The 15,759-nt window shown below is 39.2% G+C and overlaps 1 protein-coding gene across 3 annotated transcripts in view; it reads left to right on the top strand.

The window, feature by feature from the left end:
* Positions 1-15,759, top strand: part of ulk2 (unc-51 like autophagy activating kinase 2) — a 41,881-nt gene that overhangs the window by 3,762 nt on the left and 22,360 nt on the right. For all 3 annotated transcript variants that reach the window (XM_067364486.1, XM_067364487.1, XM_067364485.1), the window contains exons 2-5: positions 1,117-1,209; positions 3,197-3,238; positions 13,875-13,907; positions 15,416-15,452. In XM_067364486.1, coding sequence (XP_067220587.1) covers positions 1,117-1,209; positions 3,197-3,238; positions 13,875-13,907; positions 15,416-15,452 — 205 coding nt within the window. The remainder of the gene's footprint in view (positions 1-1,116; positions 1,210-3,196; positions 3,239-13,874; positions 13,908-15,415; positions 15,453-15,759) is intronic.

Below are 15,759 nucleotides of genomic sequence, written 5' to 3' on the forward strand. Positions count from 1 at the left end.
TGCATTTAGGAAATAGATTAATTTCCATTTCATGCCACTTTAAAAGCATTCAAACTCTTTAGAATGTAGAATGAAAATCAGGAATCAAAACACTCACATGTACAGTTGAAAAAATGGTTAACTGTTCAGTTTTGTTGAAACCTGGTCTAATCTGATCAAATGCTAATATTGGCCCAGACCGATATGGTCAATGATTTATTATAAGAGCTATCTCTGCTTATATGTTTGTGTGTGTGGAAATGCTCAGTGTATGCACAGTATGTAGTACAACATCATCAGCTAAATATAGCAGGAGTAATATGATACATATTTATGATCACCTGCCTCATGCAAAGCAGCTGACTCGATACTACCATTAAGACCGTTTTATTTTCATCTACAAACATTACTGTGTTCATCATCACACATGCTTATGATCACTGATTGACACATTTTAGCTGGAAGATGATGTCAAACATGCAGACTGACAGAAGACATTAATTAGCAGCATATATAGGACATTTCTACTGGTTTACTGGTTCAGTAAAGCTTGAGCATTTCTTTCGTTCTTGGATTAGATGTGATACTAAAAGCAGAGACTTTGAATGCTCATCTATAAATGGGGTCAGTATAAAAGCCAACAGCGTTTTCTCTGGGTTGCCTTCAACACGCTTGGCTGAGTCGGTTTTCAGTGAGGCCAGATGAACGCAGCCACTCTTGCGTGCTGCCAGCACTTTGTTATGGCACAGTGTGCTGCAGGAACATCTCTTATTAACCTACATTTACATGAAAAGCATCGTTCTATTCATGGATTTCCACTCTGCGTTGGGGACACAGTTTCTTTAAGCTGGTGTGCGGCCCTATGGAATCCCACCTTGCACAAATGCCTCTCCCAAAGGCTAAAATCCCAATTATACTATCAGCTTTGTGTGGTATCAGGTCACAAGTTCAGAAATAGATGCAGCATGCTGAAAAGAATGGGCTTTAGAAGCAAATGTTAGTGATCTGAACCAAAGACTCCCACTTACAGGATAAAACATCTAAATTATATAATTCATATAAATGTAATTTGGCACATGTCACCAATCTCCACCATCCCACCTATTGATAATTGCTCTCTCTGTGTAATATTTGCAGAAGACTGATTGGGAGGTCGCCATCAAGAGTATTAACAAAAAGAATCTCTCCAAATCCCAGATTCTGCTTGGCAAAGAAATCAAAATTTTAAAGGTGAGTGTGTGTATGTGCGTTTTGGCATATGTGGTTTATGAGGACACCTCCTGTGTCCTCATAAATCAAATGGCTTAAAAAACATACTAAAACTGTGGGGGGTTTTTTGAAATTCAAAAAATGCTGAAAGTTTTCTGTAATGGGTGGGTTTAGGGGTAAGGTTAGTGTAGGGAGAAAGAATATACAGTTTATACAGTATAAAATCCATTACGCCTATTGATTGTCCCCGTAAACCACATATACCAACATATAGTCCTGTATCACAGTTTCCACAAAAATATTAAAGGGATAGTTCACCCAAAAATGAAAATTTGATATTTATCTGCTTACCCCCAGGGCATCCATGATGTAGGTGACTTTGTTTCTTCAGTAGAACACAAATGATGATTTTTAACTCCAACCGTTGCGGTCTGTCAGTCGTATAATGCATGGCAATGGGAACTTCGTCTATAAGAGTAAAAAAAAACATGCACAGACAAATCCAAATGAAACCCTGTGGCTCTTGACGACACATTGATGTCCTAAGACACGAAATGATCAGTTTGTGTGAGAAACCAAACAGTATTTATATCATTTTTTACCTCTAATACACCACTATGTCCAACTGCCTTGAGCATCCGGTTGGTGAGGTCTGAAAACACGCTCTGATGCCGGAAGTGATCTCTCGCGTGTATATGTCAATGAGTGCGAGCGATTCAGCGATTGAGCATTCAGACCTCACACACCGAATGCTCAAGGCAGTTGGACATAGTGGTGTATTAGAGGTAAAAAATGATATAAATACTATATATCGGTTTCTTACACAAACCAATCATTTCATGTCTTAGGACATCAATGTGTGGTCACAAGCCGCAGGTTTAATTTGGATTTGTCTGTGCATGTTTTTTTTTTTTTTACTCTTAGGCCATGTGTCCACCAAAGCGTTTTTTCCAGCTGCTAGTGTACTTTTCCAATTGTTTTCAATGGGAACACCGTGTTTTTTAAACGCCAGGAGCGTAACGAGGCGCTGAGCGTCTTTTTCACGCTCAAGCGCTGAGAGCTCGGCGTTTTTTACTGGTCGCCTCGAGTTGAAGAAGGTTCAACTTTGAGTAAAACGCTGCGCTCATCTCTGTCACTTTTTAGCCAGCCATCCAATCAGAGTGGAGGAGGGGCGAGACAAATATTACACCTGCCAACGGTCACAACATTCTTGGTGTACAGCGACATCAAACAAACAGAGAATGAAACAAAATGAATGAGAAATTAATATTGCTAGTCTTCGAACATATATAGCAAGTAATTCCTCATTGTGTCAACATTTTTAGTCTGAAACAAACTACCCGCAAAATTAGTTATAAGTAACAGTGCTGCAGATATTCTGTATCATAGCAACAAAGCGTCTCAACTGAAAAAAACTGCTGCGCAGCTGAAGCGATCTCAAGTGCTCACAGATAGGCGTTTTCAGCAGAGCGCTTAGCGTTTTCAGCTGGCTAAAAATGCTTAGGTGGACACACAGCCTTATAGATGGACTTCCCATTGCCATGCATTATACGACTGACAGACCGCAACGGTTGGAGTTAAAAATAATCATTTGTGTTCTGCTGAAGAAACAAAGTCACCCACATCTTGGATGCCCTGGGGGTAAGCAGATAAACATCAAATTTTCATTTTGGGGGGAACTATCCCTTTAAGCAGCACTACTGTTTTCAATATTGATCATTTTAGGAAATGTTTCTTAAGCATCAAATTAGCATAATAGAATGATTTCTGAAGGATCATGTGACACTGAAGACTTGAGTAATGATGCTGAAAATTCAACTTTGCCATCACAGGAATAAATTACAATTTAAAATGTATTAAAATTAAAAACATTTATTTTAAATTGTAAATGTTTACTGTATTTTTGTATTTACTGTATTTTTAATCAAATAAATGCAGACTTGGTGAACACAAGAGACTTTTTTCAGTACCACAGTAATTATAGACAGCATTGATTTTTTGTTTATAGGAACTCCAGCATGAGAACATCGTGGCACTCTATGATGTCCAGGTAATGGCATTTTACTCATTTATTACTCTGAATGCTCATTCTCACTAACTCTGAGCAGATATGCCTAGAGCTATTAGTGCTCTACTATCCACTAAGAGCTGTGAGGGCCTACGGGACTGGCCCAGTTCTTATATAACACCACCCTTCACGTGACAAGTCACATGACCTATCCTATACTAAGCCTCGCTGTACATTGCATGAGGCCTCTTTGAGAATATCACTCACATTATTCTCTAATGCTTTAAAGTCATTCAAGAGGAAGATGTTTGTAAAGATATAACTATTAATGCAAAAATGCATTGTGTGCAGCCCTTTATAAGTGTCTTATAGGGTACATTAGAGAATAATGTCACTGACCAGGAGGTAATAAGATTTTTTCTCAGCATCCTTGGGGCTGAATACTGCATACTGTGGTGAAAATGCCAGCAAGTTCAGTTAGCAAGCTAATTCATCCATCAATACCCTGCCTTCCTCCTTTCTGCATCCCACCAGCAGTCTCATATAGGGGGAGGGTTTGCCTTCTCTGGAATGGTGTGGGCTGTTTAAACACCATTTCATTGGTCCAAACCCTCGGCTGACAGAGCAGGCACTGTTCTGAAAGGACGTTGATGTCTACGGCAAAGCATCAAGGGCAAAGTGCTGTAGGTTTAATTATGGCTGTTCTGACTCAGTCACCTATACAGCTTTGAGATGTAATGCTTCCTAGTATAGTGAGGAGAGTCGTTAAATATCCTGCACTTCCCACACAGCATGCGTCTTCCTGTGCTTATATAACACTCCCACCCGACACACACCTGCAGTGCTGATGGGGGCCCTTAGACCCCTCATCTTTCAGTTAATCATGCTTTTCTGAATCCGTTTTTGTGCTGAACATTTTTGGTCTTCTCCTGGAAGACACTTGAGAAGAAGAGTGATTTTATGTGTAATCTATCTCTGCTCCAAGGGCAGAAGGTCTGAGTACTCTACAAGTTGTTTACATCCATTTCACTGATCTCTCTAACACAGATCGTTCTTGATGATACACTGTTTATCTCCATCTGAGAACTTTTTTTTAAGTTGGTGTGAGAAATTATAGTGTTTTGTCTTGGCTGTGATGGTTAGCACCAAATTCTGTCCCACTTGGCCCGAGGTGTGTTTTTCCTCTCTGCGCTGAAATGGAGAAGTGGGTGTCAGTGGTGACGTACTGTAGCTGTTCATCAGCTGTTTCTGGAGACTTGCATGCTGAGTCGCTAATTCAGTCAGACGGCCATAAATACGTTTGTGCAACACTGAGATCAGCTTCCTGCTAACTCTTGTTTTCTAAATCATAGGGTCAGTCTGACTGAGGTGGACATTTATCTTTATTTTATCCTGGAGATAAAATTCAAGTCATTCCCCCACTATATTTAAAGGGTTAGTTCACCCAAAAATGACTCACCCTTATGTCGTTCCACACCCATAGGACACAAATTAAGATATTTTTGATAAAATCTGATGGCTCAGTGAGGCCTCCATTGCAAACTAGATAATTAACACATTCAGATGCCCAGAAAGCTACTAAAGACATATTTAAAACAGTTCATGTGACTACAGTGGTTCAACCTTAAAGGTGCCCTAGAACGTTCTTTCACAAGATGTAATATAAGTCTAAGGTGTCTCCTGAATGTGTCTGTGAAGTTTCAGCTCAAAATACCCCATAGATTTTTTTAAATTCATTTTTTTAACTGCCTATTTTGGGGCATCATTAACTATGTGCCGATTCAGGCTGCGGCCCCTTTAAAACTCGCGCTCCCTGCCCCCTGAGCTCTCGACTATATTACAGTACATAAACAAAGTTCACACAGCTAATATAACCCTCAAATGGATCTTTACAAGATGTTCGTCATGCATACTGCATGCATGCGTCGGATCATTTGATTCTGAATGAGTTTGATAGTGCTCCGTGGCTAAAGCTAACATTACACACTGTTGGAGAGATTTATAAAGAATGAAGTTGTGTTTAGGAATTATACAGACTGCAAGTGTTTAAAAATGAAAATAGCGACGGCTCTTGTCTCCATGAATACAGTAAGAAACGATGGTAACTTTAACCACATTTAACAGTACATTAGCAACATGCTAACAAAACATTTAGAAAGACAATTTACAAATATCACTAAAAATATCATGTTATCATGGATCATGTCAGTTATTATTGCTCCATCTGCCATTTTTCGCTATTTTCCTTGCTTGCTTACCTAGTCTGATGATTCAGCTGTGCACAGATCCAGATGTTAATACTGGCTGCCCTTGTGTAATGCCTTGAACATGAGCTGGCATATGCAAATATTGGGGGCGTACATATTAATAATCCCGACTGTTATGTAACAGTCGGTGTTATGTTGAGATTCGCCTGTTCTTCAGAGGTCTTTTAAACAAATCAGATTTATATAAGAAGGAGGAAACAAAGGTGTTTGAGACTCACTGTATATCATTTCCATGTACTGAACTCTTGTTATTCAACTATGCCGAGGTAAATTCAATTTTTGATTCTAGGGCACCTTTAATGTTATGAAGCAATGAGAATACTTTTTGTGTGCCAAAAGAACTAACAATATCTAGTAATGGGTGATGATATCAAAACACTGCTTCATGAAGCTTCAAAGCTAGCTGCAATTATACTAAATACTTTTCTAATATACTAAAGTACTCCGTTCCCCAGTGGCAGTCACACTTTTCTTTGTAATGGTCATATTGAGTGCTCAAAAATTAGTTTGGATGCCTGAAGGTAAAATATAGCTTTCTTTTCCATTTAATGATCTCGCTATCACTTTGCAGATCTGTCACTTTCACTAACTTATGACACTGTAAATACAAAGCAAGTGGATACCTGCTTGATTGCTTCTCAAATTAAATAAATGGCCGTTCATCCCAGCAGACACTGTGAGCCGTACGCTACAGTTGAACATGACCTTCATCAACCACACTTCTCTTGATGGCAGCACAGAGCCCTGGGGAATATTGATGGTGCTCCCTTCCGAGCCCAATTATGCTACTGTGGACTGTTTACAATCCACTGTCATTAAAGATGTTAGGAGGATTGACTTTTTTATACCCAGTCAGAGGTGTCTAATTAAAGGAGAGCAACAGGGAGTGCTTGCCCTTTCACATTTCAACACTGCTGTAAGAGGTGGCCCTCAGATCCCACTACACCACACAAAGCATATGTAGCACGGTAGCACTCTGGCCCGGACCTGCAGCTCTGTTAACGATCTCATCCCACATGATGAAGAAGTGTGAATGGAGGCTGCATGTGATCAATGCCAACGTCAATGCCAGTTCACACATGCTGCTTGCTTAGAACACATTCAGAGAGATGTTGGAGCATCATTGAGCTTTTTCTCAATGGGGATCTGTACCATTGGAGCTGAAGATATCACCATAGCCGTTTAATTACAGGCTTGCAGTGAGAGCTGAGCAGCTCCAGTCAAACGCTATTCAGTGGTGTCCCTGTTCTGGCAGAGAGAGAGGCTGGAGACCTGCTGTAATAACAGGGTGGTGATTCTTTCTTCTGCCTGAGCGAGTGTGCTTTGTGTGCTTTGCCTTTAAAGGGATAGATCACCCATAAAATATCATGTAGGGCTGCATGATTAATCAAAGCAAAAACAAAAATTTTCAAATGTTATTCCATAATATACCAAATATTATTCTTCCCAAGCTTGTAATGAGAAGTGCTTATAAACAGACATCAAAAGAGAAGCTTTAAGGGCTCCCTGCAGATTTCTGCCAAAATAAATGCTTAATGTTAAAAAATAATTAAGTATTTGTTTTAAGTATTTAAAACATAAATATTAGTATTTTTATTTTAGAGTTGTACTTTAAAATAAAATATTATTTTTTTTAAAGATCCCCTGTGGTGGAAATCAAGTTTTTAATGTTGTTTATATGTCTATGTGGTGTTTTTAATATGCTTTAAAGGTGCCCTAGAATCAAAAATTGAATTTACCCTGGCATAGTTGAATAACAAGAGTTCAGTACATGGAAATGACATACACTGAGTCTCAAACACCATTGTTTCCTCCTTCTTGTGTAAATCTCATTTGTTTAAAAGACCTCCGAAGAACAGGCAAATCTCAACATAACACCGTCTGTTACGTAACAGTCGGGATCATTAATATGTACGCCCCCAATATTTGCATATGCCAGCCCATGTTAAAGGCATTACACAAGGGCAGGCATTATTAACGTCTGGATCTGTGCACAGCTGAATCATCAGACTAGGTAAGCAAGCAAGAACAACAGCGCAAAATGGCAGATGGAGCAATAATAACTGACATGATCCATGATATCATGATATTTTTAGTGATATTTGTAAATAGTCTTTCTAAATGTTTCGTTAGCATGTTGCTAATGTACTGTTTTTTTTATCTCAGTGAGTCTTTTTCCTGGTTAAATAAGGGTTAAATAAAAAAATAAAATAAAAAAATAAAACTGTTAAATGTGGTTAAAATTACCATCGTTTCTTACTGTATTCATGGAGACGAGAGCCGTCGCTATTTTCATTTTTAAACACTTGCAGTCTGTATAATGCATAAACATCTTCATTCGTTATAAATCTCTCCAACAGTGTGCAATGTTAGCTTTAGCCACGGAGCACTATCAAACTCATTCAGAATCAAATGTAAACATCCAAATAAATACTATACTCGCATGATCCGACGCATGCATGCAGTATACATGATGAACATCTTGTAAAGATCCATTTGAGGGTTATATTAGTTGTGTGAACTTTGTAAATGCACTGTATTATAGTCGAGAGCTTGCATGATTTAAAGGGGCCGCAGCCTGAATCAGTGCATAGTTAATGATGCCCCAAAATAGGCAGTTAAAACAATTAATTTAAAAAAAATCTATGGGGTATTTTGAGCTGAAACTTCACAGACACATTCAGGGGACACCTTAGACTTATATTACATCTTGTAAAAACTGGTTCTAGGGCACCTTTAAGATGCAAATTCATATGTCAACACCATTGCTGAGTATATTCTCTTTAAAACTGCAGTGAAAAAAAGACTGGTTTGAAATTGCTGGTCTCTGTGATGTCACAGACTACCTTTTAACCAATCACATAAACGTGCCGGCAGGTTTTTGCATATCATTAACAGTGAACAAGCAGGGTAGTCTCGAGAGAAGCCAGGTTATGTCGGTATATTCTTCGGTTGATATGAAAAATTGTGTTTAACAATATGGCGAGTGTATGATGTATATTACTAGGTTATGAGTATATGCCTTTCTCCACTGATGTTTTTCAAAGCGTTTTTAAGGATGCTGATTGTTAGAAGGCAGCTGTCTGACTCTGACATGGCGAACAGGAACATTGTTTGTGTAACATTAGCAACACATTATTAGCTGTTTGATAATGTAGTCAAGCAAATGGCTAATCATATTAATTACCGTTATGTGTCCGATGCCTATGGTCTGATGTTGTAAAGATCGATACCATTGTGCAGCGTTTACCTCAGTAATTTGAGTGAGTTAATCTCTCGGCTGGCGTGAGCGACTGAAGGCGGTGCTAATTGGTATATTCATTGATCGGCAAATAATAAATGAGGCAAGGGTATATAGTTACATTCAACCTATTTTAAGGCAAGAATTTTTTTTCACGGGAAAAAAAATGTTTATGTAATTTCGGTGATCAAATATGAGTTTTAAGGGATAAAATTATTGACTACAGGGGGACTGTTTGGAAAATGTTTTTTCCCCCCATGTGATGAAAGTCAATAGGGTCCAAAGTTGTTTTGGACACCACTCTCTTTTAGTGTATGGACAAATACACTTTGATACAATTTTGTTAATATTTGTCAAAGTTAATACAATTTTGAAACATTCTTCAAACAATCCCTTGATTAAACAGTAAAGTGTTCTTCAAATATGCAAAAAGCATGTAAATTTTAAGGAAAGAGAATTTTGTAAGGAAATGTAAGTGCTGGAAGGATTCTAGATTGGAAATATAAAGTTGGAGGGAGGAGTGGGCAGGGTTTTGAGTCAGGGTGGGAGGAGCCAGGTTTGTTTATGAGTCACATATGCTATCTGTGTGTCAAAGCAAAACTTGAACTTCCTGTTAGGGAACAGCGTGTCCCAGTGGAGGACGGATTGACTTGTTGTCTTCAGTTTTCTGAGAAGGAGGGGAGGAATGAATACAAATGAAGAAAATCAACAATGAGTGGTGCAGGAAAACAAAGACAGCATGGGAACATCTGGAAACTGTTAAAGCTTTCCTCGAGAGCTGCCTGCATGAACTAATAAGTGTTCAGCTAATAAGTTGTGTTCACAATGTTGGATGATACCTCTTTGCCATTTAGCAATAACCCATTCATTGACTTTACAGTGTAGTATTTTTCTCTAAATGCCCACCTTTAAGGTTTGTTTCTCATTCCTTTCCTCCAAGTTACCAAGTGTAGGCTGTCTGTTTATTTACTAGCCCTTCGTGGGCTGTAGACACAAGATGTTTATTTGTGTCTTTATCTCTTTCTCTATCTTACAACTGTGAGAGTTCATGGCCTTGCTACAGGCAAAATGATGTGCTGTTGTTCTTCACTACCTGTTCTTGCTGATAAACATACTCAAGGGTGTCAATCAGAGCTCCAGGGACATTGCTTTAGAAACAATCTCATCTGAAAGGACAGTCTGTGTCTATAGAATCACGACACCTCAAGTATTCATTACATTCCTAGAATGTTGTGTTCGCTTCTCATGTAGATTACTAGAAACCGGTTGAGTTTCTAAGAAGAACACATCCAACTCTCGCAATTGGTCGCACATGTGGTGTTTTTCAAATATTCCTAGAATTTAAAGCCCTGCTTTGGCAAGTATCTACCTTATGTAACCCAACACTTCTAGTTATGATGCAATACTCTCACTGCCTGGCTGGAGCATGCTGCCTTTTGACTTTATGTCATGCCTGCATTTTCTGATGTTTTAAAGCTCATGTTTGCTCTGGAGATATGATTGGAACGTGGCTCAGCTCTGGCTTTGTATTTGGTCAATGGTGCTTTGTTGTAGGGTTGACCTGATTCCAAAATTCTACAGTTAAAATTTGCCAACTCTCAATGTCTTATGTTGCACCGAAATTAATTTTGTACCAAAACACAGAAATTAAAATTTGATTTTAGATGAAAACTGAAACAGAAAATAAAGTTTTGGTAATTAAATTGGGTGGTTGAACTCTTTATGCTGTTCTGGGTGTCTTGTTCTCAGTTCATAAATGAACCTGCCATAGTAAATTTCTTAGGGAATGAACTGCCTGTTGATATTTCAGACGATATGTCAAATTTGACATATTGTGAATCTTTAGTCATTTTTGGTCAGGGTAAAGTTTGTCCATAACATGTTTACCTGTTATAGCTTATTCACATTGTGTGCACGAAATAGACATTGACACAGTCAAAATGTGTCATAGGAGTAGCGTTGATTAAGTGGCGCTGTTTTTGTCGATGATTTCGGCCCTTCAAATCTAATTTATCCAAACAGAAAATTCCTTTTTTTTTTGTACCCCTGTTTTAGCTGAATATTTCAGTTGCCAAAATTACAATGCATTTCTAGTCTGCTTTCAACTGTGTTTTTTTTTTTTATATCGCTGATATTGGCTGACTACATGGTGCCGATATATCACATTATTTTCCATTTCCATCTATAGCCAGGCATGCTCACATGAGAAAATATAAATGATGCAGCCACTGTGCTTAAATCATGATGCATATTGTTAGGCAAAAGCCCAAGTGGAATCTCATCTCTTGCCAAGAAGCAAAACAAAATTGGCAGAAGATGATCAGGGCGGCACTTGTGTGTTTGGACATGTAGTCCTTTATCCATAGCTGTTTGTTTTTCTTTTCCTGCCCACACTTGGTCAACGGCTCCTTTTATTGCCTCTCATCAAATGGCCTGTGTGTTTGTTTGTGTGTATCATGTTCACAGCCAGTTGGCTTCAGATAAACTCACAGATGAGGTCAAGTTTAAGAAATTACTGATATGTGAAAATTACCTTGTGGCCCCTTGGCTGCATTGATCCCAGATCCCATAAATGGATCTACAGTAGAATTGGGGAGGTGGGCTTGCCTGGGATCAGAGTACACAGAAGAAGGAAGTACCTTTCAGAATGCAAATCTTGTCAAGTCATGAGCCCATGTGCTGCTCATAAATTTTGATTAAGATTATGAAGATAAACACTTTTTTCTTTGGAATAACAAGGACTAGGGATGAATCGAAATAAAAAATGTTATACTATTTTGTCCAATTAAATTCAAAATTAAACACTAAAAACTAAAACCACTCATTTTAAATGCTGCAAGTTTATTCAGACATCAAAACATTATAATGTACAGTATGAAAATGGATATTCATTTTGAGATTTTCTTAGGATTACATTTAGCAGTGTTATTAATGTCACAATCATACCCTGTTTATTTTTATTTTCGTTTTATTTTCATTTTATTATCGAGTTCTAGTTCATTGTTTGTTAACATAATTTCTAATTAGTTTCGCACCTGTTCCTTGTTCTGTTTATTGCATTCTCTGTGTATTTAAGCCCTTAGTTTCCTCTGTTTAGTGCTCATCATCGTCACTGTTTAAAGTTGCTATGCTCATTCTCCGTGTTAATTAAAGTCTCTTGTATCCTGTTATTCCTGTGTTTTGCTCTTCTTTGTATTTAACTACATAGCATAGCCAGAATGACTTACCAGCTGTCCGTTTGCACAGCTTAGAGCAAGAAGATTGCTCAGTGTTTGACCATAGAGTTTTTAGATCTGGCTCACCTGACCCACTACTCAGACTACTGCCTGTGCATATTCTATAACATTGGACTCAACATCGCAACCTCAAGGGAGTTTGCTGAGTTTGTGGAGTGGGTGCTGATGCAAAATAAATCTCGTCTCACTGTCTGCATCGCAAATGATGATAATGCCATTACTTTGCAAATCCCACTCTGGTCTCCGAGCCAAGTCAACCTGCAGCAATGCCTGCAGAGAAGCAGCATGAGCCCGCCGCAGACTCTAAGTCTGAGCCCAAAGCAAAATCTGACCAGGTGCGTGTGCCACCTTCAGGGCATATTGGTTGAAATCGATTGCATGATTCATGCTGTGAGCTGGGTCTCAACGGATTTGTTTGAGCTGGATGAGGAAATATTTTCTGCTCTACTGTCAACGTTTGTTTGTTCAGTCCAATCCCAAGTCATCCTCATCTCTGCTGGTTCAGCCTAGTCCCAAGTCTTCGCCACCATCTGTTTTGTCTCCCAGAACCAAGTCTGTTTCGTCGCCACACCACCCAGTGACACCCAACCTCCCTCCACCCTCCCTCGCCCTCCAGTTCTGCTGGCTCCCTTCAGCCCTTTGGCTCCTCCTTTGGTGGATCTGCCCAGCTGCTTGGATCTGCCTTGGGCTTTCTGTTCTCCAGCTCCGCCTTGGTGTGGTGATCCCCTGGCTCCCATTGCTCCACCTCAGCCCATTGAGCAGTGGGCTCCGCCTTGGCTCCTCCCTTCCTCGTCCCTCCGGCTATGCCTTGGTCAGTCATCACTCTGCCTGCTCCACGGACTTCCGGTTCCTTCAGCTGCTCTTTGTCCCTCCACCCCTTCGGCTCTGTCAGGCTCCGCCTTCCCTCCGGATTCGCTTTGGTCCTCAATCACACTGGCTCCACCTCAGTCCTCCGGCACTCCGTCTCCACTTCGACTGCTCGTCACCGCAATTCTGCCTTGGCCTCCAGGACCAAGACTGTTGCCTGGTCTGTCGTGTCTCCTCAGGTCCGCCTGCATCTCTAAATCTCCTGGCTCCAGCGCTGTTGGTTGGAGTGCTTATTCATGTTGTGTGCACAAGACATTGATGAAGTCAAAACACATCATTGGAGAAGCGCTGATTACATTTTTTCAGCCAGATATTTCCGGTGCACCACTAGTTATTAAAGATTAACTTTAAGTGAGTGTTACATGATGGCAAGGGTAATCTAAATTTAAAAATAAGGGAAATATTAAGGATTCTGTTGTTTTAAAAAGTCCAATAGAGATTTTGAATGTTTAGTCATCTTAAATGAGTGAGGTAATGAGATATAGTGAGGAGAAACAAGAGGTTATGTGGGCAGATGGAGGATTGGCCACTATTACAAACTCTTACCACACACACTCTCCACAGGCAACCATTTATCAGCAGCACATAAAATGGCTGCACTTTTCTTGTTAATGGACTAGTCCATCACAACTGCATCAATTGGCTGCCAACATCAATTCACAGAAAAAATACCATGAATCATAAAACTTGCAGATCAGATGGTGGAGGTAGTTCTATAGATTGGTGGCATGTCTTGATTACTGTAACAGCCCACTTCTTTGTAAAAAAAACAACAACAAGGGTCTCATGTTTTTTATTTGGCCAGCATTCTGCATCTAATTCCATCAGTATTGACACAGCAGCCTTAATAGCTGTTATGAGGCTAGTGTGTCTAAATGGTTTCAACACCAGGATGTTTGCATGCCAGGATTTGAAACGTGAGTCGTCTTCACTTACGCACGTGCCTGGCTTTCCACAACCACCTGGTTGCTGGAGGACATGGACCTGTGTGCAAACAAATCAGTGTCATTGATGGATATTTATGGTTTCTGAGTAAAATTATGAACCTTGTTTTTTCTTTCTTTCAGGAAACGCCAAGTTCTGTATTTCTGGTTATGGAGGTGAGTGTAAAGCATGTATTCTGCCCTCTATCTCTCCCTCTCTCTTGTTTTCTCTCTTCCACATGCTCTTGTTTTAGTCATGAGGCCACAGCGTGCATAATGTTCATGGCTATTCTTTCTAGTATTGCCCAACACTGCAGTCTCTGAAGGAGAAACAAACACATCAAGAGGCCAAACTAAAAATATCAGTTCAGAGAAAGCAGCTCTCAAAAACACTTTCAAGAGCTTCATTATTAACTATCTTTAGTGTGTAATATCAGTCCAACATTTCTCATGTATGTGCCTTCTGATAACGTAACCTGCTAGCTTTCTGAGTATTATTTATTGGGACTTGTCTGTGTGACCTGAGAGGGTGTTTTGCAGCTAAAGTTTGGCTCAAACTAGAGGTCTTCACGGGTTCTCTTCGAAAACCCGTGGTCTGACCTGAGACCCGAACAGGTTCAGGTCCAAAACTTTGACGAGTGCCTCAGACTTGGGTCGGGTCTGATATTAGTAGCTTTGGGTCTTGGGTAATTTTATTATTGATGTTATTATTATTATTTAAAAAGAATACATAAATAATTTAATTATATAATAAATTAATTATAAATAATAGTTATTAGTTAATAACATATTTAAAAATAATGATTATATTATAAATAATTAACAAAATGTTAAAAATTATAGATCAAGGTTATTGTAGTTAACTAAAACTTAGAGCCCATACACCCGGAGACAAGTTTAGCTGTATACGTAAAAACTTTGTATCATATCAGCGTTTTGTCCAGACGATCCAGCATTACAGCAACATTACTAAAATAAAGCTTTATTACTAAGTTTTACTAAAGTTTGTTTAAAGCATGCAAGGTTTATGCGCATGCTCCAAGTCGTCTTCTCCATTTTTAGTGTATCTCTGTGGCAGAATTACAGCGCCATATACTGGTCTGGCATGTATACAACATTGTTTTGAGTCAGTTTCAGTGGTTTCGTGTGTACGCAGATAGTTCTTGAGACGACGCCGTGTTTACGGAATTTTTTTTAGAACGAGGAAAAAAAAAGGTCAGATAGGGAAAGCTCTGGCTTTGTATGGATGTGGCATAAAAGCATTAAAAAATTGCTCTTTTTGATTAACTCTGTAGAATAAAACGTTCTTTCAAGCCAGATGCAATATTCGTGTTTTTTTATTTAAAAAGCCCTCAATAAAGGCCCCCTAACATTCAATCTAAGGTTTATAGATGTTATGTCATGTTAACTGTAGTGTATTATCTCTGTACTCAACACCCAGTATGCTCAGGGCTATTTCTTTCCCGCCATCAATGATGTGGAAATTTACTGGCCACCGATACAAGCTGACAGTCCCATAATACTGCATCACTTCATCAGATTCATTGATGTGCATGTCACTACACTGACCTTCCTCCTCCTGCAGCCCATAAAATATCCAGTCCTCAAGCCTCGACATAGTTTTTTATTGTTCTGTATTGGTTTCAAAGTTGAGTTTTATTTTCTCTGTTTGTTTCCTCTTCAAGTACTGCAATGGAGGAGACCTGGCAGACTATTTGCAAGGTAAGCAGCTTGTGAGGTAAACACATCATTTGATCAGGCTGCTCAAATAAAAAGAGCATTGTTTTTAAAGCACATTTTAGGGGAGTCCACTTATTGGGTTTCTAAAGTTTCTTTGCACATTTACCGAGGATGTATATCTCAGTGAGCTAGAGTTGAAGTGTCTGTCTCCAGGGCACAGTCTTAAAGCACACTTACCGCCAACACTCTCAGAGAGTCACTGCTGCCTCCATTATCATATATATTTACAGCTCATAGAAATTTGTCCACATACCCATTGTGTTCTTCAGTTTGGTGTTTATGACCAATC

The sequence above is a fragment of the Chanodichthys erythropterus genome, chromosome 17, assembly GCF_024489055.1.
Source record: "Chanodichthys erythropterus isolate Z2021 chromosome 17, ASM2448905v1, whole genome shotgun sequence".
In the NCBI taxonomy this organism is placed as follows: domain Eukaryota; kingdom Metazoa; phylum Chordata; class Actinopteri; order Cypriniformes; family Xenocyprididae; genus Chanodichthys; species Chanodichthys erythropterus.